Here is a 25,304-nt window from a genome sequence, read left to right as displayed (position 1 = left end):
ATCTTCTTCTTGTCCGGTGGACATGTGGCGTTTTGGTGTACTACCGCCACCAACTGGACTGATTAGGATACAAACCTGCCATTACTCAAACTATTAATTTAGTCTTCTTAAGGTTGCGTTGTGGTCAAAACCTTGATTCTCACTTGTTTTATCTTCTCCAGAACTATAAAACATCCAGATATTTTTTATTTATTATTTTTCAACCAACTTATAGAGACTGCTTTATTATTTTTTTTATATAAAATACAATTGTAAATATACGAAAATTAAACATGAGAGGCATTCTGTTCACATTTAACATTTAACAAATTTATGTGCCGGCATCAACTTACAGGTAAATAAAATACATGTCAGTAATACTGGAATACTGTAACATTTTATTAAAGCAATACTCTGTCCTTGGTGAAATATTTTTCACATTTCCTCTAAATGGACTGAACTTATGCAGCACTTTATCCATCCATTTGAAATCTCTTTCATACACACATATTTGTGGCATGGTGTGATTCAACACCAAACTGGTTATCTGAAGTAAGGAGAAAATGTTTAATCTTACTCAATATAATCCTCTCCATAACCTTGGATAGTACGCTGGCTAAAGCTATGGGCCGATAATTATCCCTGTTATTTATTATGCCAGCTTTATCATTTATAATAGGCTCTAATATAACAGCTAAAAGTGAATCAGGTGAAATGCCATGGACTAAAAACCCAGTGAAACACAGAGCAAGCAAATGAAAGAGTTTTCTGCTTGAACATTTCCAGTCCTCTGCAGACACCTCATCCATACCACCGGCCGGGGAGCTTTTAACACAGTTAAATAGTTCATAATAATAGTTCTGCCACATCTGAGTCATTTCCTCTGCTCCGTTTACGCCGTCAATATTTATTGGCAGACCTGTTTTGTCATTATTCATAATCTTTGTTTCCTTCCAGAAATCGTGTGTGCAGCTGTTTTGCATTTTTCTTGTAAGTCCTCTGTAATACTTTCTTGTAATACTTCATTGTATCCTCATTTCTTTTCATAAAACGTAGGTCATATTTAAAATGTGCATTTGTCCGTTTCTTATACTAAAAAAAAAGAGCATGTTTCTGTCAACCCCAGCCTTAAAGGCCCGTCTGGCCTCAGCATGGAGCTCCTTCACCTGCTCATTCCATCCAAGGAGCTAAAATTGTACTTCATTAGCAATTATGATAAACCAAATGTTTCATTGGAGCAAACTGTGATCAAAGCACTACTGTTTAAAATCCATCCATCCATCTATCCGAAGATAACTTGCCATATGACGCCCCCAGAGGGCAGCAGCTCACGCAAGTGTGATAGGCTGCATCGTTTATTTTAACAGAGAAGGAAATTTGACTTACACTGTCATTTCTAAGTTGGTCGATATAGCTTAACTTGTATGCCAAGTATTTTTTTAAAATACTTTACTGTTCCTGTAGCCCACTTCGTTTTCTGCAGTAGCAGTGAAAGAGTGCGCCCTTTAAATCTGATCACATAAAGAAGCTTTCTACAAACAATGACCACACTCCAGTCTGGTAGGTGGCGGTAAATGCACCTTAAGTTGGTTGCCAGCCGCCAATAAAATTCAAAAGAAGAAGAAGAAGCTTTCCACAAACAGTTGAATGATTCCGACATAATTTCATCTGAGTAAAAGAAATTATTTCTACATCACCCATCTGATGTTGTGGCCTGTAGGCGCGAGAAGTTCCTTCGTGGAAAGAGTCTTTAGAAAACCCAAAGGGAGGAAAGTTTACAAAGAGACGGAAACATTTTTGCGACACTCCTGCTCTTGTTACGACCAGGCTTTGCGACAGCGTTTGTGTTTGGGGCACATGTGAGATTGAGCTCAGTGCGGTCTTCAGCATGGCGAAAGTCTCCAAGAAAAAAAGTATTAAAAAGAAGTTAAAGGTGAGCTGCGGTGTTCCTGTCGTCAGCGAGGGGCATCAACAGCCGGTGTATGAAGAGGAAGAAGAAGAACAAGGCGGTATGGATAGAGCAGAGGAAGAAACCATGAGCGGCGAGGAGGACGAGGGAGAGGATGAACGAAAACGGCAAAAATTGCTGGAGGCGATCAGGTCTCTGGGTGGGAAGAGGAAGAAGGCGCTGGGGGAGAGGTCCGAGGCGGCCGGACACATGTCCGAGTTCTCTGTGAACCCTGACGGTGGTCCCGCTAAGGTCCAGCTGTCGGATCTGATCGGGAGCTTAGAAAAGACCTCCGCTGTCCCAGCTAAAAGTAGAAAGCAGTTAAAGAATCTGCAGCACTCTGAGAAAACCATCGAATCTCCTCTGAGCAAACAAGAGACTGAGAGGATCCAGAGGGACATGGCTTTCCAGAAGGCAGCCTCAGAGGTCAGCCGCTGGGACGGCTTTATCACCCAGAACCAGAGGGCCGAACAGCTGCGGTTCCCTCTGAACCGGGACCGGGCCGGGCCCAAACCTGTAGAGAAACTGGTGGTGGGCTGGAAGGCTCGGACTCCACTGGAGCAGGAGATCTTTGCTCTGCTGTCTGCCAACAAGCAGCCCCTTACTGACCCCGTTCTGACCCCTGCTGAAGAGGCGTCAGTAAAGGCCATGAGCCTGGAGGAGGCCAAGATCCGCCGTGCTGAGCTGCAAAAAGCCCGGGCCCTGCAGTCCTATTATGAGGCCAAGGCTCGGAGAGAGAGAAAAATCAAAAGCAAGAAGTATCACAAAGTGCAGAACAAGGCCAAGCGGAAGGACTTCCTGAAGCACTTTGACGAGATGGTGAAGCTGAATCCAGCAGTTGCCCTGGAGGAGCTGAATAAGATGGAGCTGGCCAGGATGCAGGAGAGGATGTCACTGAAACACCAGAACAGCAGCAAGTGGGCCAAGTCAAAGGCCATCATGGCCAAATATGACGAAGAGGCTCGCAAAGCCATGCAGCAGCAGCTGGAGATGAACAAAGAGCTCACTCAAAAGTTGATTACTCCACTCAACAACAACAACGATGATGACGACGATGAGGAGGAGGAAGAGGAGGAGGCAGGTGATTTGCTTCCTGACTTTGCGAACGATGCAGTGGATGGTCGAGATGCATCGAATCCGTGGATGAAAGGCAAGCTTACTGCAGAACCAGCACAGCAGCAGCAGCTGAGTGACACTCTGACTGAGGCAGCACAGGCTGTGTGTGAGGAAGAGGAGGAATGTCAGGCTGGGGAAACAGAAGAGGAAGCCCTCCTCAGAGAGTTTAACAGTAGGAGGAAACTGCATCAAGCTCAGGAGTCTGACGCAGCAGGAGGTGTTTTGCCAGAGGTGGTGATGGAGGACGCAGCCGTCGAGTCGGAGGCTTCTGACAGCGATGACAGCTGTTATGTGGTGGAGTCCGCAAGCATCTCCAGAGGAAGAGAAAATGTCCCAAGAGAGACAAAAGCAGCCGACTGCTCTGAACGGTCGGCTCCGCTGGAGGAGACGCTGATGAGGATCAGGACCGTGGAGGACGTGGAGCTTCTCCCTCCAGAGCCGCCAGCTGAACCCAGTCAGCCTCCCGCTACAGAAGCCCCTCCCTCTGAAGAGAAGCACATACGCAAAAGGAAAAAGAAGAAGGGAATAGAGCTGAAGGAAGTTCTCACTAAAGAGACAAAGCTTATCAAAGTTCCATTTACTCCCACTGTCACAGACTCTGAGGACCCAGAAGCTAAGATGGACCAAAGAGGACTGATTAAGGAAGCTTTTGCTGGAGATGATGTAATCTCAGACTTTCTTAAAGATAAAAGGAGGAAGGAGGACGAAGGGAAGCCAAAGGTGATAGACCTCACCCTGCCTGGCTGGGGGGACTGGGGGGGCGTGGGTCTAAAGCCACCAAAAAGAAAGCGCAGAAGGTTTCGGGTTAAGAGTGCCCCTCCTCCACCAAGGAAAGACCAGCATCTTCCCAGTGTGATCATCTCTGAGAAGAGGAACGCCTCCGTCAGCCTCCACCAGGTTCATGTCCTGCCGTTCCCCTTCGAGAACCACGCACAGTTCGAGAGCTGTATCCGCTCACCGCTTGGCCGTGCCTGGAACACGGAGCGAACGGTGAAAAAGCTCACCAAACCCAGAGTGGTCACCCAGCTGGGGGCCATCATCGATCCCGTGGCTGAGGAAGAACTGCTGAAGAACAACAACAAGAAGGTGGTTGCTAGAGAAAGTAGCTAGGTGGAAGTCCATGCAGGGCAGAACGTGGCAGCAGTTTTCACTAGAACAATTTTGGACCAGCTAATTTGTTCATGTATGTCAAAGAAAAAAAAATTAAATTCCCCTTAAAATGCAGAGAATGGGACTGATTTGAAATATGAGTCTAACTGAAATGCTTTCCCTTTTCTGTTCAATCATATATCAACTGAATAATGAAGCAGATTAAATGTAATTTCAATGCCTTGTGTGTCTGTGAACAGATGGTGGAATGCAGCTTTCTGGGAATTGGTTTGCTTTTTGCATCATGTTGGATTGTGCTGCTGCTGCTTTTCCGTAATTATCTTATTGTTGGATAAATTGTGGGAAAGTGTGTGGTTAGTGTAAAAGGTGGGGGCATCGAATGAGGCATTGTGACACTGGTGAAGCTTTTTTAATAAAATATATAATATGCTCAATTCTTTGGCGTGTTTCCTGTAATCTAAGATTTTAGAAAGGTAAAACCAGCAATGATATTAGATAAATATGTAATATAGTTGCCATGGCAATATATGTAATATATGAATGAACAAAATGGCAAAAAGGCCAAGAAAGTTAATAAAATAAATATCTAGGGATCAGTTGAATCCAGCTTCAACTGGATATACAATCCAGTTGAAGCTGGATTGTATATTGTAATCAGTTGAAGCTGATTTCTGTCTGTAAACCTTATTCATGAGGGCTTGATCAAACTTTTTATTTCAATGCAAAATGCAGCAATTCTTCAATATACACTGATTTTATTATAAAAATATTTAATGTGAATAATCCACAGTCTGGGCTTTACTTGGAACAGCCAGAAAATACAGCAGTGCAAAGATAAGATTTTAATTGGGGCTAATTAGAATTAAAATTTTCCAAATGCAGTGTGTTATACAGGCTGTATGCAGTTGTTACAACACAAATCCTGATGAGTCTCATTTCTCATGGTAAAAGTGCCTGGAGAAAAAAAAGAACATTGTGCAGGGGGTTATCAGCCCCCTGCACGATGCTGATGACATTGTTATGTTATCAGCATCAACATAATGATGCTGATAATAAAAAGACGTTAAAGGGGTGACTGCATGATTAAAAATATTTATCTGTTCTTATCTGAACTTATATTAAAAATGACATCTAAACCCTTCTTATAGTTACTGACCATCTTTACATGTTTCCATGGAAAGTTTTATTAATTTGGGTGGTTAGCTCCAAGTCTTTGAGGTTAGAACAGTTCCCTGCCATCATCATAATCTAATTAAGTATAATTTGGGGCTTAACTAAAAGTTCCTATGAAAAGGACGGAGGGTTGCTGCTGAAGTGTCTAAAAGAAGCATTTTGTGATTTAGTGTCAAACTTCCTTCCTTTCTCCTGCTCACAGCTATTTTTCAGAATACACAGGAGTGTTGAAAAGAAAAGCCATTACACTTGATAGACACTCTATTAAGCTGGACAGGATTCAATAATAGACTATTCATCTGTTCAGGTACTGATTGTCAACCTGAATGCTCAAGAGACAATAGAGGATTCCATTGAAAATCATGTCATTCTCCACATTACTCTCTGCTGAACCACTTCTCCAGAACAATTACTAAACCTTTGTAAAGCTTTGAGGAATGAAATGAGAACTAGCTTTCAGAGCTTCACTGACTCCAACATTAGATACATTCGAGCAGATGAAAGCTGCGATCAAGCTGGGTTTTCATTGCTTTATGCATGTGACAACAGGGTGTCTCTGTGTGGGGAAAAGAGGAACATCTGTCCCCAGCTTTTCCCTCCAAATTGTATGTCCTTAAAAAACAGACTTCTAAAAAAATCTCTTGTTTGTCCAAAAGCCTCTCTTAGCATTGAAAATAAAAATGTTTTGATGTGAATAAAAATGTAGGTCCCTGAAAGGTGTAGTGATCGTCCTGCGTCATTGTGTCTTTCAATATCACAGCACAACAGGCTCAGCAGATAGAAAATAACAACAAAGCTTGTGTATAATTAAAAGTCTCACTTAAAAATAGGCCTTGTGACTGGCGCATTTTTGCTTAAAATGTGTTTGTTCTTCACTCACTAAAGCGACACAGTGGGTAGAGTAACCAGAAATTTTACTCAAGTAAAAGTAGCGATACTTCTATACTTCATGATATTACTCAAGTAAAAGTAAAAAGTACTGTGCATTATTAGAGAATGTTGTTTTGTTGGTTTCACACAAGTTTTCCTGCTTTCTCACTCCACAGTCAAATGGTAATGACATCTATCGTCTTCCAGTCCATAGGTGGCCAGATCAATGTCTTTGATGTTAGACTGTCAGCTAACATCTGACCGATGTGTTAATTGACATGTTGAGTCTTCTGAGACACAACTGTTTGTGATTTGCCAATAGACTGTAAACCGATCCCCCATTTGAGGAATTAACAGACTTTGCGCCAGTTTATGTATACTGTAATTCCTGTAAATAAATGAGAAATATTGCATCTTACAGACGTGTGTGTGTTTTTCTCCCCCTGCAGAGGTACTTTGAGCAAACAAGGACTGTAGGCAGGCAATTTGGGATTAAAACTTCTGGTATTTGGAATCAGAGCTAAAAGAGAGGCTTTCAGCTTGGGGCCAAAACTGGCACAGTCTTGGACTCTAACTAATTTGGGATTAGCACGGATTCAGAGGTAATAGGAAGGCTTGGGCTTGGGGACGAAGCAATCTGGTTGAGGACCAGCTGCTTCACTATTTTTAATTTTGTGATAGCAATTCTTAAAATTATGTTTATTTTTTGTTGTTCTGCCTGTGTGGTTTTCTTCCTTCATCCTGGTCCAGGTTTCAGGCTGCCACCGGAGGGCGCATTGCAGTCGAGCAGAACTCCTGTTACACTCCTGCACACCTGAACTTCAACTCATTTACTGGCAGATAAGAGGAAATGGCTTAATGTAACTGACTGTGGCTATGAGTACAGATGCATCAAAAACGATTGAAATAATAGTAATAGTATTTGTAATACCAGAATTTAACTTAAAAAAAGGAAAACGAATCAGATATTTGAAAAAATTATATATATATATATATATATATATATATATATATATATATATATATATATATATATATATATATATATATATGTGTGTGTGTGTGTGTGTGTGTGTGTGTGTGTACTTCAACTCATATGGAGGACATAATAAGAAATTAAGAAATAAAATAATAAGTATATAAATAAAAGGATAATATTTTGATAAAAATTAAAAGCATAACTATATATTTTGATAAGAAATAAAAGCATAAAAATATATTTAGTTTTTCCTTTTCTTTACACATGAGTTTCCGTCAAGAAAAAAATATATTTTGCTTTGCCTTTTATTGCTTCTCCATTTTCTGCTCGCAGTATTTCTGCTTGCTGTTTTTCCGTTTGCTGTTTTTCTGCTGCATCGTTATGCATAGACATTGTCTGACGCAGTGGCGTTGGTTCCAAAACTCCATTGGCCAATAGTAGACATAGAAGGCAACTCTCCTCATTAACATAACGAAGCAGCAGAAAGGGGAGAAGCAAAAAAAGGCAAAGCAAAATATCAATTTTCCTTGATGGAAACTCAAGTGTAAGGAAAAGGAAAAGCTACATATATATTTATTCTTTTATTTATATATTTATTTTATTTATTACTGTCTTATTATGTCTTATGTCGGATATATATATATATATATATATATATATATATATATATATATATATATATATATATATATATATATATATATATATAGATATAGATATAGATATATATATATATAATTCTATTTATATGTTTTTCTTTTATTTCTTATCAAAAATTTATATATATATATATATAAAATTTATTTTTTATTTTATTTTATATATTTAATTTTTTTATTTCTTATTATGTCGGTTTTGGTACTTCATATCTATCTATCTATCTATCTATCTATCTATCTATCTATCTATCTATCTATCTATCTATCTATCTATCTATCTATCTATCTATCTATCTATCTATCTATCTATCTATCTATCTATCTATCTATCTATCTATCTATCTATCTATCTATCTATCTATCTATCTATCGTCCTGCAACTTTTACATGTGTCTCTGCTCAAACACACCTGGATCAAATAAGCTGCTCATTTCCAGCCTATTGCAGAGATGAATGAATGCTGGTGAGGAAATTCAGACATTTTGGAGCAGAGGTGAATCTAAAGGTTGCAGGATGGTAGGTAGCCCTTGAGGACTGGAGTTGGTGACCCCTGGCCTACTGGATCATTTCAGTGGAGATTTCAGACTGTGGCAGGAAGCCGGAGTGCCCGGAGAGAAACCTGTCAAATCTTTTTACATTTTGTCCCATAAATTTAAATCAGAGACATGTTTGGTCCCAGTCAGATTTCTCCAGCTCAAAATGATTACTAATTGGATCTTCTAGGATTCTTTTCTTCTTCCGATGTTAATATTTGTAGCTCCTTTCCAAAGGGCCCTTTGTCTTCTTCCAGAGGAGGGGCTGGAGAAACTAACTTCTGGTGTCTGATCACTTCTTTTCGTAAATGTAAATGAAACCGTTGTTGAGCATGTCTTCACTGCAGTCGCTGTCTGCAGTGAAGACATGCTCGTTGTCTGCCTTCACGGTTCGTTCTCCCTTCATTAAGTAACAGTAAATGTCTGTCTGCTTTGGATCCCCACAGATGACGGAGGACAGGTGGTACGTCTCCGTCCCACATTCTGCAGGCACATCGATGGTCTGAGTGGCTTTTGTTCGGTATTCCCTGGTAAACCTATGCAGAAAAAACACCAGGACCTTGTTATCGGTCAGACAGTGTTTCTTCTGCCAGGGTGACCCGCAGCCTGAACAACGGCGTTTGCACGCCAAATCCAACCAGTATTCAAGCAGTATAGAAATACTGGTTGAAAATAATACTGGTGGAAGTGAAATGAGGGCGCCGTCGTTCAGGAGCCTGAGGGAAGTGGCTCCACAGTTAGAGCAGGAGTCGTTGTCATACAACTCTCTATCTGTGTCGCCGCCAAACGAATCCAGCCAGACCAGCACAGACTCCAGCAAACTTTTTGTGTCGAAATCCTTTCCCCCGCCTGATGGCAGCTTCTTCTCCCTCAGCTCCATCAGAACTGGGGAAAGGTCTTCCTGACTAAAATGCTTGCCGGGCTGGCGGACAGCTGAGAGGAGGAGACTCCCACAGCAGGGGATGGACGATGCCTCCAGAAAAACCCTTTCCTGAGCGAGACACCGCTTGGTGACGCTCAAGTTTAGGACGCTCTGGAAGGCAGCGTTCACCCAGCTGTTCTGGAGCTCATTGGAGAACTTGAAGTTCTCCTCCTCTTGTCCTGGTCCTGCAGATGTCGTCCCTACATCTGGCAGATCTGAGCCAACGCCATCCACTGCATTAACGTCAGGGGAACAGGAAACCTCGACAGCAACAGAGACATTTACATTTAGAGCTGGTTTTTCGGACAAACAAGCAACTCTGTTGTGTTCTGAAATACAACGATCCCCGTCCGGGAAACGTTGTATTTCAAAGGACCCTGAGAAAGTGGCTTTCAGAGGACTACTCTCCTGTAAGGATGGGACCAGCGAAACCAAAGCTTTGGCTGTCACTTCAGCCACAGCTTTGGCTGCGAGATCAGCCGCAGACCAATCTTCCCCAGCCGGGTTAGATTTTTCTGCGACTGCAGTCTCACCCTCACGTTGTACCATCGTTTCTGAACAAACCTCCCCAGCCGGGTCGGTTTGTCCAGAGACAGTACCATCGTCCTCTGTACTGTCTCGTTCAGAGGACGAGATGGAGTCCGAGGTCCCAACATCCAGCGAACAAACCTCCCCAGCCGGGTCGGTTCGTTCTTTGGAATTGGATGGAAATCCATTCCAAAACAGATCGTCCTCTTCATTCTGATCGTTTTCTTCGTTGCCATCCTTACCTGGAAAAAAACGATCGCACACTTTCTTCATCCCGGTGGTCACGGCATATCCGATGCCCCAACCAACCGGGAATATCAGGGGAACAAGCGCTGTCGCAAAACTGAACATTGTTGCTTTACACAATTGTGAAACTCCAAGAAATGTAGAAATGTCTGGATCCTGACTGATGCTTAGAGATTCCAGCATTCAAGCATTAGAACTTCTTTGATCTACTGTGATGTACATAATGTCACCTATGACCTCATCAGTGAGCTCACTGGACTTCTGGTGCAACGCCTTGCTTCTGATCGTTGCTATGGAAATGATCAGCTCAGCTCTGCATGACTCAAGCTGGCATAAATATTTAAATAAAACATTATAATTTTTATTTTACATGAAGAGATTAAAGGATTTGTATATGATTTAATTTTTGCTTTTGTGGTTTTCCATACCTGCTGTGGTATAAATGTTCTGAAGCCTTTTTCCACTATAATTTTTAATTACAATTACGGAAATTTATTAGGATTATTAATGTATTAATAATTGCACAGTGCTAGGAACAGTCTGTGACTTATTATATTTATTTTTATGCATTTTCGCAGACAATTTAATGCTGTGACTATTTTACGAAACATAAGAAACAACAGGATCCAGCCCTGCACTTATACATCATTTTATTGAGGTCCAAAACTTAGAAGTTCTTGTCTTGCGTCATTCAGGAGTCTTGGGTATAAAAGGGCTTCATGATTGTATTTCAAAGGCAGATTTCAAGAACAACTCGGGCAAGAGTTTGGGTCAGACTGTGCTATTCCGGGATGTTGAGGTGTGCAGGAATCTTCACTATATATATATATATATATATATATATATATATATATATATATATATATATATATATATATATATATATATATATATATATATATATACAGTGGTGGGAAGTAACGAAGTACAAGTACGTCGTTACTGTACTTAAGTACAATTTTCGTGTATCTGTACTTTACTTAAGTAGATTTAATAATGGATACTTTCTACTTTTACTCCACTACATTTTACAGTAAGTATCTGTACTTTCTACTTCACTACATTTCTACAAAACTGTCGCGTTACTCGTTACATCCAAGTCGCATTGCGCTTTTTTTTTCCGTTAAAATGTGAAGTTCAGGGATTTAAGGTGGCGCCGTAAAATCCCAGCAATAACGTGACTTAGTGTCTGTTGTCACCCATCGGCTCCACCTTTACTCGCACGCGGAGCTCCAAGACATGCGCAGTGGTTTCCTCTGAGCGTCAGTACTATAATAGCGCTGCATAAATCATAAGATATGGCGACATGTAAAATCAGCAGCGCTTCGCTTTCAGAGACGGTGGGACTTCGTCCAATTTTTAACGTCACTTGGAAGGAAAGCTTAAAGAAAGGTAAGCTCCGTGGACGTGATTCTAGCAAAGCTAGCTGTATTGACTGAGACACATGTTGCATCTGCGATGACTGACATGTCGCAGATATGGGACAACGCTGTGACCAAAGTGCAATATTGTAATATGACATTCATGGACGATCCGATTCTTCTGGACGGATCTTGACCAAGTCCTATAGTGCTAAAGCCTCACTGAGAGCCGTTCTTTGTTCTTGTAATGCTCTGCGTACACTGCAGTAGCTATTTCATTTCATTAAAATATCTTTATATTTAATTGGCGAATAAATAAAACAAGAACGTAGGAACGCAGAGCATGCTCATTGCTCTTTGTTTTCGTCACCTGTCATGGTGGCAGACGTTGCAGCAGGAGGGAGGATGAGAACAGTCACGGTGCTCCTCCTGCTTGGTTACTTCTTGCTTATTGGGCCTTGGACAGTGTTCATAGTTGAGCGTTGTTAATTGCTATGTTTAATGGTGCAGACAATTATTATTTCTGACATTAGCAATATGGGCAACCGCCCAGGGTGTTAGTTCTTTAGGGATGGCAGGAGACCTGTGTATTGTGGCACAGAGATGAAAGCAAAACAGAATGAAGAAGAGTTTGAATTGATACTGGTTAAATTTATTTCAGCTCTAAGTATTTAATATCTAGGTGGGAAAGTGAATCTTTCAGATCAATTTGAGAAGCAGTTTTGATAGGTGCACTTAATTTTATTGTCATGTAGCGCGGGGTGCTGGTTTTGATTTGGTCTTGGGTTCAGTGGTCTAGACTACAACTCTGCTATGAGGCTCCTTGGTTCCAGGTCCTCCTCTGCCAGTTGGATTTCTTTCAAAATAAATGTGTGGCAAAAAAAGTGAAGTTCATGTTATGTTAGGACAGGAGACGAGATGTTTCCATCCCTGAAATTATGATGCATAGAATCACATATCTAAGTCTAACCTATGTTACAGAGTAAACTCAATAAAAACATGCTTTATCTGTGGCATATGATCATATGATCAATACACTTAATGATATTAGTGATTAGGCAATGCATTAGCAAGTACTTTTACTTTTAATACTTAAGTATTTTTAAAAACCAGTACTTTTTTACTTTTACTTAAGTAAAATGTTAATGTGGTACTTTGACTTTTACTTGAGTACATTTTTGTCTGTGTATTTGTACTTTTACTTAAGTAAATTTTTTGAGTACTTTCTCCACCACTGTATATATATATATATATGGTACCTTCACATATAGTGAAGGTTCTGGGTTCGATTCCCAGCCTGGGGTCTTTCTGCATGGAGTTTGCATGTTCTCGCTGTGCATGCGTGGGTTTTCTCCGGGTACTCCGGTTTCCTCCCACAGTCCAAAACATGACTGTCAGGTTAATTGGCCTCTCCAAATTGTCCCTAGGTGTGAGTGTGTGTGTGCATGGTTGTGTGTCCTGTGTGTCTCTGTGTTGCCCTGCGACAGACTGGCGACCTGTCCAGGGTGTACCCCACCTCTCGCCCGAAACGTTGGCTGGAGATGGGCACCAGCACCCCCCCGACCCCACCGAGGGAAAAAGGGTGCAAGAAAAAGGATGGATATATATATTATAAGTCCCTATGTTACGGAGAGAAAGCTTCTTCAATCAAGACAGGGCTCGGATGTCTTTTACTGAACATTTCTGTTCAGTTTTTATTGAGGAGAAAACGGCCCATGCTGATAACGGCAACAGCTGTTCGTTACCTAGCAACTAAAATCAACAGAAGCAAGACAGTGACAAAAGACAGAACCAGATCCTGTTAAGCATTCTTCAAAATAAAAGACTTCCTCTATCCAAATAAATCACACTTAAATATGTTTCACTTCACCTTTTGTAATTATATACAATCATGTTCAATTCAATTAATAATAATCATCATGTAAATTTTGGTTGACATATAATTGTAAATCAGCCACTTATCATGCAAATTATACTTAACATATAAGTGTAAAGACGTCACAGCACCCTTTGAACCACAGTCCATACCAATAGGTAGTGCTACTAAACATCTTTTGCTGACCACCAATACAAAATCAACAGGAAGAAGAACACCCTACCCTTTCTGAGCTTTTGTATTTTGATTTTGTTGGCCCTATGTATATACAGGTTTTTTTTTTCACATCTCAAAGGAGGCCAAGTATATCCACCACACGTAGACTTCTTGCTACTCCACTCCCATGTAAAATTTTTAAGATCCATCAGTAGGTGTCATGACAAAATAGATATTTTTCTCTGTTACTCAACCTAATAAAGTCTAATGTTGTGCAAAATAGAATTCAACATCTAGCACTGGCTCCCTTGTCTTTCTTGTAGCCACTCAGTGCTGTATTACATCCAGAGATGGTGAGAAACTGTAATGCCCACATTACCACTGCCTTCTTTTCTGCACACTCCAGATAAGATTCAAGGACGCAGATTGATCTTTTAGCTGTCTTGGATGTGTGTGCATGTGTGTGTGTGTGTTGGTATGTGAGAAGAATGAAAGAGCCCATTTTCTTGTGTAATCCCAGGCCTGAGTCCATTTCCACCCTGACAGGAGGAAGATTAACTTGGTTAGGCTCAGAGCTACTCAAGCACGCCAAATTAAATTAATGGAACAAATTTCCCCCATAATTAAGATGAAAATACGTGTCAGTTGTAACCTTGCCGAACACTAATTATGTACAAATGATTTATCATCTGTTTCATTCTGAAAAACAATGGGCTCACCTCTCTGATAGTCCTTGCTGGCTGTTCAGAGATTGCTCCTGATTAACAGTGACAGATTCGACTGCGGAGAAGCTGCATGTCACTGGTTGACGAATCAGCAGCAGCCTGAGCTCCCTCTCGCATCCCTCCCATTAACCTGTACTGTGTGTGCAGATGAGCTGATCTGGGCCTGATCTCTCCGTCTTGTACATTTCTTTGGAATGGAAATAAAAAAGGCGGTGATATGAAGGGATTGAATTTGGGGTGGGGATGGTAAAAACGGGATTTCACCTATCCTCCCATCTTCTGTGTCTTCCATACAGTGCTTGTCATTGCCGGGTCGCTGAGGTGGGAGGGCTTAGGTGCTGCCTCATGCATTTACACACTCACACCAAAAGGTAATTTAGAGAACAATCAACCTAGCAGAACTGTGGGATCCAGAGAAACCCATGCATGTGCAGGGAGAAAATGCAAAGCCCAATACTGATAACGCCAGACTGGGATATGAACCCAGGATCTTGTTGCAAGGCAGCAATGCTGCCGACTGAGTCAGCTGTTTGGTATTCATAGGCTTATTAAACAGGGTAGACAACTTCCAGCTGAACCTGGTGCAATTTCCTTCCATCCATCCAACCATCCATTTTCTAACACGCTTATCTCTAGTAGGGTTAAAAGGGGTGTCCGTGTCCATCTCCAGCAGTCAACTGGCAAGAGGCGGGGTCATCCTAGACAGGTCGCCAGTCCATCTCAGAGCCCTGGTTCAGTTTGTGTCCATATGATCCATCTTGCAAAAATTCAGGGCATTTAATTTTTCTGTGTAAATTAAATTCACCAGAGTTCATCTGTTAACATAAACATCTTGGTTTGATGGATGATTTCTTTAAAAGGGGATGGTTCCATTGTATCAGCGTGAGCCCAGCAGATGGTGCTCTAGAGCTAGGCTCTACTTGCTCTAAGAATCGGTGTGGTTAATTATAAATTAGCTGCTGGAACACATTAATTTCATGTCTGGGAAGAATGGATTTATTTGAGGATGTAGCAGCTTTGATTTGCATCAGAAGTGCAGCCTCTTGTCTAGTGGTGGACACATTCACCAGCCTGTAATCATTGTTGTGCAGACTTACTCACAAGGGATATACCCTCTTTTGTCGTGATCATTATGTATGCCACACACATGCTGCCATAGGTTTCCTGCTGGCAGCAATGGTTCATTTGCATTTTCCTCTCCTAGTCCCAAACAGTTGTGCAGTGATATTGATTTTGTTTCAGACCCCTAGCACTTCCCCCTACATCAAAAGGAACAGAGGGTTTTGCATTCTTTATTTTCCTGTATGATTCCTCTTCTGAACTAGAATGGTCGTTTCTGTTTTTGGTTTCAAAATGTCATTAAACCCACATGCGAACTCACCAAGTATCATTTGACTTTCCGTTGTAACTTGGGTCCATTAATCAGACACCTGCGATGCCACAGTGTGCTTCCTGCATGTTCCATTGTTGTGATGAATCAGTATGCTGGCACTGGGGAGATACCTGCGCTCTACATCTTACATCTCTGTTCTGCCTTCAGTCAGCTTGTTGGTACAAACTTGACTATTCCCCAAGCTGCTAAAGAGACAATGCAGCAGTGAAGAGGAGGCATTTTATGCACAGGTGCATAACGGACAAAATGTCACACAATTGTGTGCAGCATTTGTACTGCAGTTTGCATTATGCAAAATAGAACTATGTTGTAAACAATCTGTATTTTAATTTGAAGTGTTTTCCTAAACTATAATAAAAATTATTTTACTCTTGTCCTTAATGTAATCTCTCCTAAAGCTTAAAAAATGTAACTTTCAAGGGCTTCAAAATTCCAAACGGTTCGAGAAATGTAGTGGAACAAATGAGCTGCAGCCATTTTCCTCTATTGCTCCCGTTTCATGTTTCTGCCTTCAGTACTCTTACTGAAGGATCTCTTCACCATCAGAACTGTCTGGGGATTAGCAGACGGAGGATACAGAGAGGGGTCTGGTGTTATTATAGACCTCAGAGGTCACAAGGCCTATTATTTTAGAGTGGTCCACTGAAGATTACATTTTCAGCCAAGACCTGACTCCACCCCTCTATCATCATCCACATCCAATCCACACCCCATCTTTCACATTTACACTGACAGAGGTGACAATGGCCTGATAATGAAGAGACCCCCAGAGATCAGGGAGGGAAGTGATGATATATTGTATCCCTGCCTATATCAGAACCCTCAAAGATGGCATTGACTACTAATTGAAAAACCTGCATGATCCCCATCCCCGTCCTCTCCCCCCTTACAAGGCTTCCGTGATCCTCCTAATTACAGGGGTTAAGTGATTGTCCCTTGAGACTGTTGATGGAGGGACAACCAAAACAGGTTCTAGGCAGGCAAGAAAACTAAGTGTTCGGTTTGAATAAGCATAATATTCTTTCTGTGCTGGCAAAGGCAGATAGACACACACTTTTAATATTTGAATACATGATGAATCAGGTTGAGCAATAAATCTAGTCAAATAACTATCTCAATACAATATTCCCTAACATCAGGGCTGGCCCCAAACTAAGCTGCTACGGAGTGAAAGCTTCTTCAATCACGAAGGAGGCTCAGGTGTGTTTGGTGAACATTTCTGTTCGGTTTTTATTGAGCAGAAAACGGCGACAGCTGACAGCTGATAACGGCTGTTCGTATCTTAGCAACCGACATCAACAGAAGGCAAGAAAGTGACAAAGACAGAACTAGATCCTGTTAAGCATTCTTCAAAATAAAATACTTCCTCTATCCAAATACATCACGACTCGCATTTAAACATGTTTCACTTCACCCTTTGTAAATTACGGAGCCCTTTAAGGGACACGGGGGAAATTTATTTTGCGTTCTCTTGCAATAATGTACTCATCACTTCATTTGGACTTCCAAAGTCCTATGTAAGTCAGGGACGTTTTGACTGTGTGTGACCAGTGGACTTCTGTGTTGTGTGCGTTAATTGGTGATTGGACAAACAAACCACAAGACATCAAGTCTGGTTAACCTGACAATAGGGAGATATTAGCAATAGTACATAGCATGTGCTTCAGTTATCCAGCGCGATATATACAAAATAGTAGTGCTAGCATGCAGTGCACATCATGCTCATAACACAACCAAGCATTTAGTATCACATGTTATAAAGGTGTAATAACAACTCAAGTGAAAATATTCAAACACCTACCATTAATACAAAAGGAAAAATAAACATTTGAACAATATAAATAAATGGATTGTAATGGATTATAAAACTTGCCTCTTCCCAGTGGAACAAATAAAAGGGAAGAGGAAATGAATAACTTTATATTTATAATGGTCCTCCTGGAGGACCCTGAACAAAAGAAGAAAGTTAGGCAGAGCTGGAGAACCGAACCACACCCCTCATAATAGACACAGAGGAACACAACAGTCAAGTATAAACAGACAAGATCACATTGTGTGTAAATATACAACTGACGTCATTTCTACTAGTCAGGAAGTAATTAGACATATGTCAAGTAGGCATTCTGTATAGTCGAAATATAATTAGAGATATCTTAAATTACTAAAACGTCTAGTCCGAAAACAATTGGGGATATCTGGAATGTAAGGGCGGTAAAGCCGAATTTATGTTAAAACTGCCTGCCATACAGCGAGCTCCTTCTCGTCTGCTTTGCATAACGTAGTTGCGTCATGGACGTCGAGGCTGATCAACCGGAAGTAGCCGGAGTGAAGAGCGAAGGAGAAATCTTAAAAACTGGTTGGTGGTCTCAGCCTTTTTGTTTGTTTTTGTAAGGACGTGAGTCTTTATAAAATCCCCAACAATGTGCTGCGGCGGTGACAGGTCTTCCGGTGCAGGATAAGGTAAGAGTTAAGTTTGATTTAATCCAGTTTGCTTTGACTGGTGATGTTAAATTGCCTCCAGTAGCTAGGTGAACTGTATTTAGTCCATTTCGTTCAGCATTATCTGGCTTATTATCACAACACACGTGACATTGTGTTCTTAGTGGTTTTGTTTGTTGTTTTTAGCAAGAAATGCCATGTTTCTGTCTGACACACACCGAGCAGGACGTGGCTGTGTCTCGGAACTTCTCCGCCTCTTAGCTTTTGTTTGCTCACAGGCTTCTCACCCAGTAGCGTCCGACTTCTATAACCAGGGTGTATCTATTTGTGTTGCAAGTTGGTGGGGACGAAGAGCAGCCGGTGGAGTGGAGGGGGGGCGGGCGGCTGATGCACCCACAATTACTGGAAGGCCTTTTCTTTTTTTAGTGCTAAGAACAAGGCCAAAACCTAAATATGAATGCCATGCATTCTTAACCAATAACCTAGGATATACATCCTGATGAGGCTTGTCAGATTAATAGCACTTATTGAAAATAAAAACTTTTTAGGAGGTTTTAAACATACTAAGAGATGTAAGGATGTGTAACTGTCAGTTGTCTATAACGTATTTCACTTGGTGATGGAATTGCTAAAAAATGACCTTTTTAGTCATATTCTAATTTATGGAATGAGTGTGTATTTGCTCAGTACTTGCCTACAGCTGAAAACAGTTACAAAATTCAGATCATGCTGCTCCCACAAGATGCCGCCCTGGGTGGTTGCCCATGTCGCCAACAGCATGTCACATCTGTGTCTCCGCTTGTCAAGAATTTCAGTGGGATTTTTTTGGGGACTATAGGCAGCTGGGTTGTAGAGTGACCATCAATATATTTAATTCAAATTCAAAATACTTTATTAATCTCAAAGGGAAATTAAATAATACATATAGTACATGCAATATATATATAGCAACATATATATATATATTATATATTGAAAAAATCTAAAGTAGCCCTGATTTTTTTCTCAAGAAAATGTCAGCTATTTTGGGGGAAAAAACAAATATGATCTCTGATAAATCCAGTGCTTTCATTCGCACATTCTTCAACGACCTGAGTCAAGCAACTATCTTAACAAATGACTTGTTGATATCCTGCTGTCAACACAACAGTTGTGACCCGAGAGAGACACAACAGCGAAGTTCAGGAAATCTTTGTTGCCCAACTGGTAAATTGCTGACTGCAAAACTCACAATGTGGTATAAGGAATTGTATCTTGCCTTCTCTGATGAGTGAAGTTAATGTATGGCCATTCAAATAACTTGCAGCTATTAACGCTAAGACAGAAAATAAAGTTGTCAATAGTTTTATGTCAAACAATTGTCAAAAATGATTTGTGCCAATGGGTCGGATTCTTTTTCTGTGCAGCCAGATGAGGCTTCTGGACTCAGTCATGGTGGAGAACGATACTTCCTGTTCCGAATGTGTGCAACACTGACTACGATGAGCAACAGTGACCAGCGTCGGCGGTCAGAGAGACAGCACAATAGCCGGGGACCCTATGTGTCATTTATCACCAACAGGTTTGCTTTTGACTATCTTGATAATGGGGGAAATTTTCTGCCATAATTTGAGAGCACACCTTTTCAGTCTGAAACCAGGACTTCCTGTCTTTCTTCTCAAACCTTGTAATGCTTGTACTCCAAACTTCCGCTTCCTTTCAAATATTCACTGTGCTTTCTCAAACTTTTCTCCTTGCTCTCAAAACTTGTCTCTGCTCAGATCAAATCTCCGCTTGCAAACCTCTCTGCTCGCTCGCCAAACATTTTCTACTCGCGCTTGAAACAGAAAAGTACCGTCGCCTGGCAACCTCTCAGCCAATAGAATGTAAGTGCGTTTGTTTCCTTCTAGTGGGTGTGTCAGCGGCCCAACCCCCCTTACCTCTGCCTGATGGTGAGTCAAAATTTGAATTCACAAGGGTTGCCATGGCAACTGGCGAACATTGATTGATAGCGTTACTCGGCTTTAAATATGTGATTTATTTGCAATGTGGACACAGAGTGAAATGGGTCTGCTCTGACTGTTTGGTGTTGAGTGGATGACTGTCAGACTGGCTGCAGTGCTGAGGAAGCAGGAGAAGCTAATAGCTGCTAATAGCTGCTTTTGCTGCCCGCTCAGGGCAAACGGGTTCAGTCGAGCTGCAGAGCACTATTGCTATAAAAGTCTCCAACAACATGTTGTATTGATGAAAATTCTCTCCATGTCCAATGTTGGTGTTTGTACCCAGCAGCTGTCATGACAGTTGCTATGTTGGTTGTCAGTCGTTGCTATGACGACATAAACAAGCCAGAAGCTTAGAACCAACTCTTTCCTCCCTCTATCCATTTTTTACACAATATAAATGCATACACAGCACAGAATAAGAGTTGCTAAGTTTATTATTAGTTATTGTTTTAAAAGATAAATAAATAAAGAAGTCACTAGCGGAGTCTGAAAAATCGCTAAACATAGCAACAAAGTGGATTAGTTGACAACAGTGCTTTTTTTGTCCTGATCACACGCCCAACCATCCCTCTGCTCATCCCCACTCAGCCGTGACTCTTGACTCCTCCTGATTTGCTGGAATTTTTCCAAATTTGCCATGGGCCGGGTTTAACTTTCAGAAGTTAGTTACACTTTGAAGAGTCAGGACAAAGGATGGCTGTTGATTTTTATCAGTTTTATGGATTTTCTATTAATATCTATCTATCTTGATTGTTCCTACATTGATATACGATAGACAGATATCTCTCTATCTAGACCACAAATGTCAAACTCCAGTCCTACAACTTTTAGATGTGCCTCTGCTGCACCAAACCTGAATTGAATAATTAGGTACTTAGCAGGACTCTGGAGAACTGATCTACACAAGGAGGAGGTAATTAAGCCATTTCATTCCAGTGTTTTGTATCTGTGGCACATCTAAAAACTGCAGGACAGTGGCCCTTGAGGACTGGAGTTTGACACTCCTGATCTAGACAGATACATAGCCACACAGGCACAACCACAAGAAGGAAACAAGCACACTTGCATTCTATTGGCTGAGGGGTTGCCAGGTGACGGTACTTTACTGTTCCAAGCGCAAGTAGAAAATGTTTGGCGAGCAGAGAGGTTTGCAAGCAGAGATTTGATCTGAGCAGAGAAAAGTTTGAGCAAGCACAGTGAATATTTGAAAGAGAGGGAAGTTTGGAGTTCAAGCATTACAAGGTTTGAGAAGAAAGACATGAAGTCCTGGTTTCAGACTGACCATGTGTGTGTTCGAATTATGGCAGAAAAGAAAATTCCCCCATAAATTATGTTTGACTGTCATTTGTGCAATGACATGTCAGTTTCTGTTATATAAATACATGTTTAGTACTCGCACACCAAAGGAAAACATCTTGTTGTCATATTTTCTGAGAAAAACGTGCAGTGACTGACTGCTATTGACGGATTATTGAGTCCAGTCGTGTTTTACTAAGCTATTAGTGTTTCCCCTGCTTTCTACTTTGCTGCTTTTCTTCTCCCTCCCTCCAGAACAGAGCAGTAACAAAAGCAATGTTTATTTATGCAAACGGAGTCAAAGAAATTAGATGGGATAGTTTAAAACATCTTGGTAAAAATAATGAAGCAGGTAGCGAAAACTAGAATTATCCAGATCAAGGCGGTCTGGTTGTCATAAAAGTGTACATTGAAATCAGCATTTAGTCCCAAATGCTCAAATCAGTTTGTATCACGAAAGAGAAGGTGATTTATTATTTTTCTTGTTTCTACAACCCCTAACTGCAGACCAGTTAGTGCCAAGTTAATTAGCAGTTTAATTAACTTAACACATACATCCTAATTTGACATTAGGATCAATTGGAATGTATGTGACTGAATTTAAAAGATTTTTTGTGACAACATTTGTTGTGAATTGTTGCTATATAAATCAACTGAACTGAATTGACCAGTTATGTACTGCAGTGCATCGTGTACTTTCCTAACACTGCTGTTACATACTTTAGCAATTCTCAGAGGAAATGTGTACCGAGTCTTCTTACTCGTGTTTTTTGCCTTTCAGAACCACCAACCTTTTAATCCGAGGGGGAATGCTGTTCTCTGTGGGAGTCTTCCTGGCTCTGGTGCTAAACCTTCTTCAGGTGCAGAGAAATGTGACACTTTTCCCTCCAGATGTCATCAGTAGTATCTTCTCATCCGTCTGGTGGGTGCCACCCAGCTGTGGCATTGCCTCAGGTGTGTAGAAGTGGATAAATATGTTATAAGCACAACCACAACATTATTATAACTGTCTCTTCAGGTGTGCGTCATCCAAACTCACTAATAATTTTGCAGTGCCTTCAGGATTAAGTAATCCCAAATTAGTGTGTTTATTGCTCTGTATTTGCCCATTGCTGAAGGAGCAGTGACTGACTTCTGGGAAGCTGGCGCACAAAAAACTGCCTGACCTCCATAAATCCTGTCTGAATTGAAGCAGAACTTCATCACCACTGTTGCTTCATTTCTGCCTAGTTTCCAGCATTCTGTGTTGTTTTGTCCTCCACAGCCATGATTGGAGTGCTGTATCCCTGCATCGACAGAAGACTCGGTGAACCTCACAAGTTCAAGCGGGAGTGGTCGAGTGTGATGCGATGTGTGGCTGTATTTGTTGGCATCAACCATGCCAGTGCTGTATCCTTTTTTATCTGTTGTTTATTGTGGCTGTTAAAGTGTTTAAAATATGCAAAATGTTAGTATCAGTTTTCAGATTAAATAAAATTTATGCCTTTTTCCTAAATTTTGTCATGTGTAAGAACGAGTGTATTTGAGATACTCTTTGTGCCACATCAAGCGTGCTGTCGCTGTTCTTCGAAGATGAACATCTCACCGAATGAATTCCTGTTTGCTAGCTCATGTACCCATTCATTATCATTTGTGTTTGTCTGTGGATTCCCAGTTAATTCCAGCAGTTCTGTCTGGGTTTATCTAATTAAGGACATCATGTGACCCACTGTACTTAACCTGTGTGACTGGTTCCACTGGCATGTCACAGTAGTTGAAGGCATGCTAAGCAGTTGTTGGGAAGCAGTGAGTTTGTTTTCATGCCACACTACCTCTAGTTCCTGGTTTAGTTTTCATTTTAAGTTCTACAAAATCTTCCTCCTCCAAAGATTCACTTCATTGCATCAACTGTGCAAGTTGCATAACATTTCTTGTTCTCGTCATAATTCAATAAACCAGTTTACAGTTCAGACATTTAAATAGAATCCATCACCTCCCTACAGTAAATGCATCCTGTGGTCCTGTTTTTATCAAGCGAACACAGTTCATCCTAAACAACTTGTTACATGGCAGGCAAAAACCTGGATCCTTCCAGGAGGTGTACAGCACCAATGTGTGAATTTCTCTTAAGGTCCGTTTATTTCTTTGACCCCTTTGGTCAGAAAGTAGACTTTGCAAACAACGTCCAGTTGTCTCTGACCCTAGCAGCACTCTCCATTGGTTTGTGGTGGACGTTCGACCGCTCCCGCAGTGGCTTCGGTTTGGGAATCAGCATTGCCTTACTGGCCACACTTACCACTCAGATCCTGGTTTACAATGGAGTGTTTCAGTAAGCCGCTTCTATATAGATTTTTATTTATTTTGAACTGAAAATCACTTTTTCATATTTTCCCATTTAGTTATTCAATGAGAAATACAGTTTAAAGCTGACTGCCGTATGCCGATCCTCTGCCTAGGTATACTAATCCAGATTTCCTCTACATTCGCTCTTGGCTTCCCTGCATCTTCTTTGCTGGAGTCATTACCATGGGAAACATTGGTCGACAGCTTGCTTTGGTAAGAAATGGCTAAAGTATTTTTGTTTGAGGCCCGATTGCAACTTTGACGGAAAAATTTTGTTTTCAAAAAGTTTATCCAAATAAAAATCTGAATAGTGTTGTATATATTTGCCCTTTGTAAGTCAATACTTGGCTGCAGTTGCACCAGCTGGGCTTTTAGGTGGTTTCTCTGCCGGTGTCCATAGTTATAGGTTAGATTTGTGTGAACTCAACTTAAGAGGTTCACACGGAAAAACAACCATCAAGGCCTTGGCTTTTAACCATCACTGTTTTTTTTATTGAACTAAATATGCCACATCTTTGTATAGCTGATGTTTTTTGTGTATTATTTCAAATCCAGTGCAATTTTATGGCCTAATGACTCACATTGACTCCTCACTAAGATTCATCACATAGAAAAAGTGTATCTGCAGTTGTTTGACTCAACTTTGCTCTATTTTCTATTTGCATCTGTACCATAACTCTTCTTGGCACAACATGAAGAGTTATACAAAGTAAACTTTGCTTGAATGATAAATATTGTTGTTTGTTTTGCTCTCAGGCACTTCTGAGCGATTCTTCCTTTTAAAGGAGGATTATTGTTGCTTTGACTGAAAAAGCAAATTTGATTCTTTTCACATTTGGAAAAGCCTAAAGGAGTTTGGACCTTCAATAACTGCTGCTCTTCTGCTATTTCCAGTACGAATACAAGTTCCTGCAAGAGAAGACCCATCTGGACTGAGATTCCCGTCTCATCAAAAATCTGAGATGACATGTATTCAGCATGTACCAGTTAGGAAATGTTAAGCAACCCATGAACTCTTGACTGGCTGTGTTCTGCAGATGAAGACAGTATTTTTGATTCGCTCTCTTCAGGTTTTTTTAAAACGTTTCTGCTTCCCTGGGATGAAGTGGATCATGACAAGAACTTATTTTTCCTTCTCTGTGGTGCAGTCTGTGCATCTAACTGAGAGGGGATTATCTACAGAACAATTCATTTTTCACATCACAAACTTTGGCTGCATTGTGCCAAAACAAAATTGGTTCCTTTTTCTTTATGCATCAGTAACAATCTTTGCAGTCTGTTTAAAATAAATCCTCAAACACATGGACGTATGTCTTATTCATTTTTGTATGGGTGTTACGTCCACCAGGCTTGTTTGGTGGGGTATCATTAAAGGAGGTAACATTTAATCAGAAAATCAGGATTTTCTGATTAAATGAAAATTTTATTTATTAAATTATACTAAAATAAAAGCTGAAAAAGGAATACCTTGAAATGAGAAACCAAAATAGATTAATGCAAAACCCATAGCTAACCAGACATAAGCAAAACAAACCTAACAAAACCCAACCATAAGATACAAGACAAACCAAATGGGTTTCTGAGGAGGGAAAAGCCTCCTGACTGCTTCATGCATGGCAGCTTTAAAGCAGCAAAGCACCAATCAGGGCAACACATATCACCTGCAGTAGGCCTGTCTCCAGACCCCTGCA

At 40.8% G+C, this 25,304-nt stretch overlaps 2 protein-coding genes across 3 annotated transcripts; both read left to right on the top strand.

The window, feature by feature from the left end:
* The first annotated feature begins 1,607 nt into the window (after positions 1-1,607).
* Positions 1,608-4,587, top strand: LOC103482453 (U3 small nucleolar RNA-associated protein 14 homolog A). Its single transcript, XM_008438630.3, has one exon. The coding sequence runs from the start codon at positions 1,868-1,870 to the stop codon at positions 4,151-4,153; it is 2,286 nt and encodes a 761-aa protein (XP_008436852.2). The 5' UTR covers positions 1,608-1,867; the 3' UTR covers positions 4,154-4,587.
* A 13,271-nt stretch (positions 4,588-17,858) lies between these two features.
* insig2 (insulin induced gene 2) lies at positions 17,859-24,919 on the top strand. 2 transcript variants are annotated; one of them, XM_008438640.3, is made up of 7 exons: positions 17,859-18,034; positions 19,420-19,574; positions 22,073-22,245; positions 22,556-22,680; positions 23,433-23,599; positions 23,727-23,826; positions 24,508-24,919. In XM_008438640.3, the coding sequence occupies exons 2-7, from the start codon at positions 19,474-19,476 to the stop codon at positions 24,547-24,549; spliced, it is 708 nt and encodes a 235-aa protein (XP_008436862.1). In that variant the 5' UTR covers positions 17,859-18,034; positions 19,420-19,473; the 3' UTR covers positions 24,550-24,919. The 2 variants fall into 2 exon arrangements, with proteins under 2 accessions (XP_008436862.1, XP_081454528.1); XM_081598402.1 differs by lacking the exons at positions 17,859-18,034; positions 19,420-19,574 and adding an exon at positions 19,923-19,944.
* The last annotated feature ends 385 nt before the right edge of the window (positions 24,920-25,304 follow it).

This window comes from Poecilia reticulata, chromosome 2 (genome assembly GCF_904066995.2).
Source record: "Poecilia reticulata chromosome 2, P_reticulata-male-v2, whole genome shotgun sequence".
Classification (NCBI taxonomy): Eukaryota; Metazoa; Chordata; class Actinopteri; order Cyprinodontiformes; family Poeciliidae; genus Poecilia; species Poecilia reticulata.
This window is presented reverse-complemented; position numbering and strand designations above follow the sequence as displayed.

What these genes read in the sequence shown, in the direction of transcription:
- insig2 (XM_008438640.3), top strand. Translation starts at nt 19,474, where the DNA reads ATGTGTGCAACACTGACTACGATGAGCAACAGTGACCAGCGTCGGCGG. An exon ending in CAGCTGTGGCATTGCCTCAG is followed by an intron (nt 22,246 to 22,555) that starts GTGTGTAGAAGT and finishes TGTCCTCCACAG; the next exon opens with CCATGATTGGAGTGCTGTAT. An exon ending in GTTTACAATGGAGTGTTTCA is followed by an intron (nt 23,600 to 23,726) that starts GTAAGCCGCTTC and finishes TCCTCTGCCTAG; the next exon opens with GTATACTAATCCAGATTTCC.
- LOC103482453 (XM_008438630.3), top strand. Translation starts at nt 1,868, where the DNA reads ATGGCGAAAGTCTCCAAGAAAAAAAGTATTAAAAAGAAGTTAAAGGTG.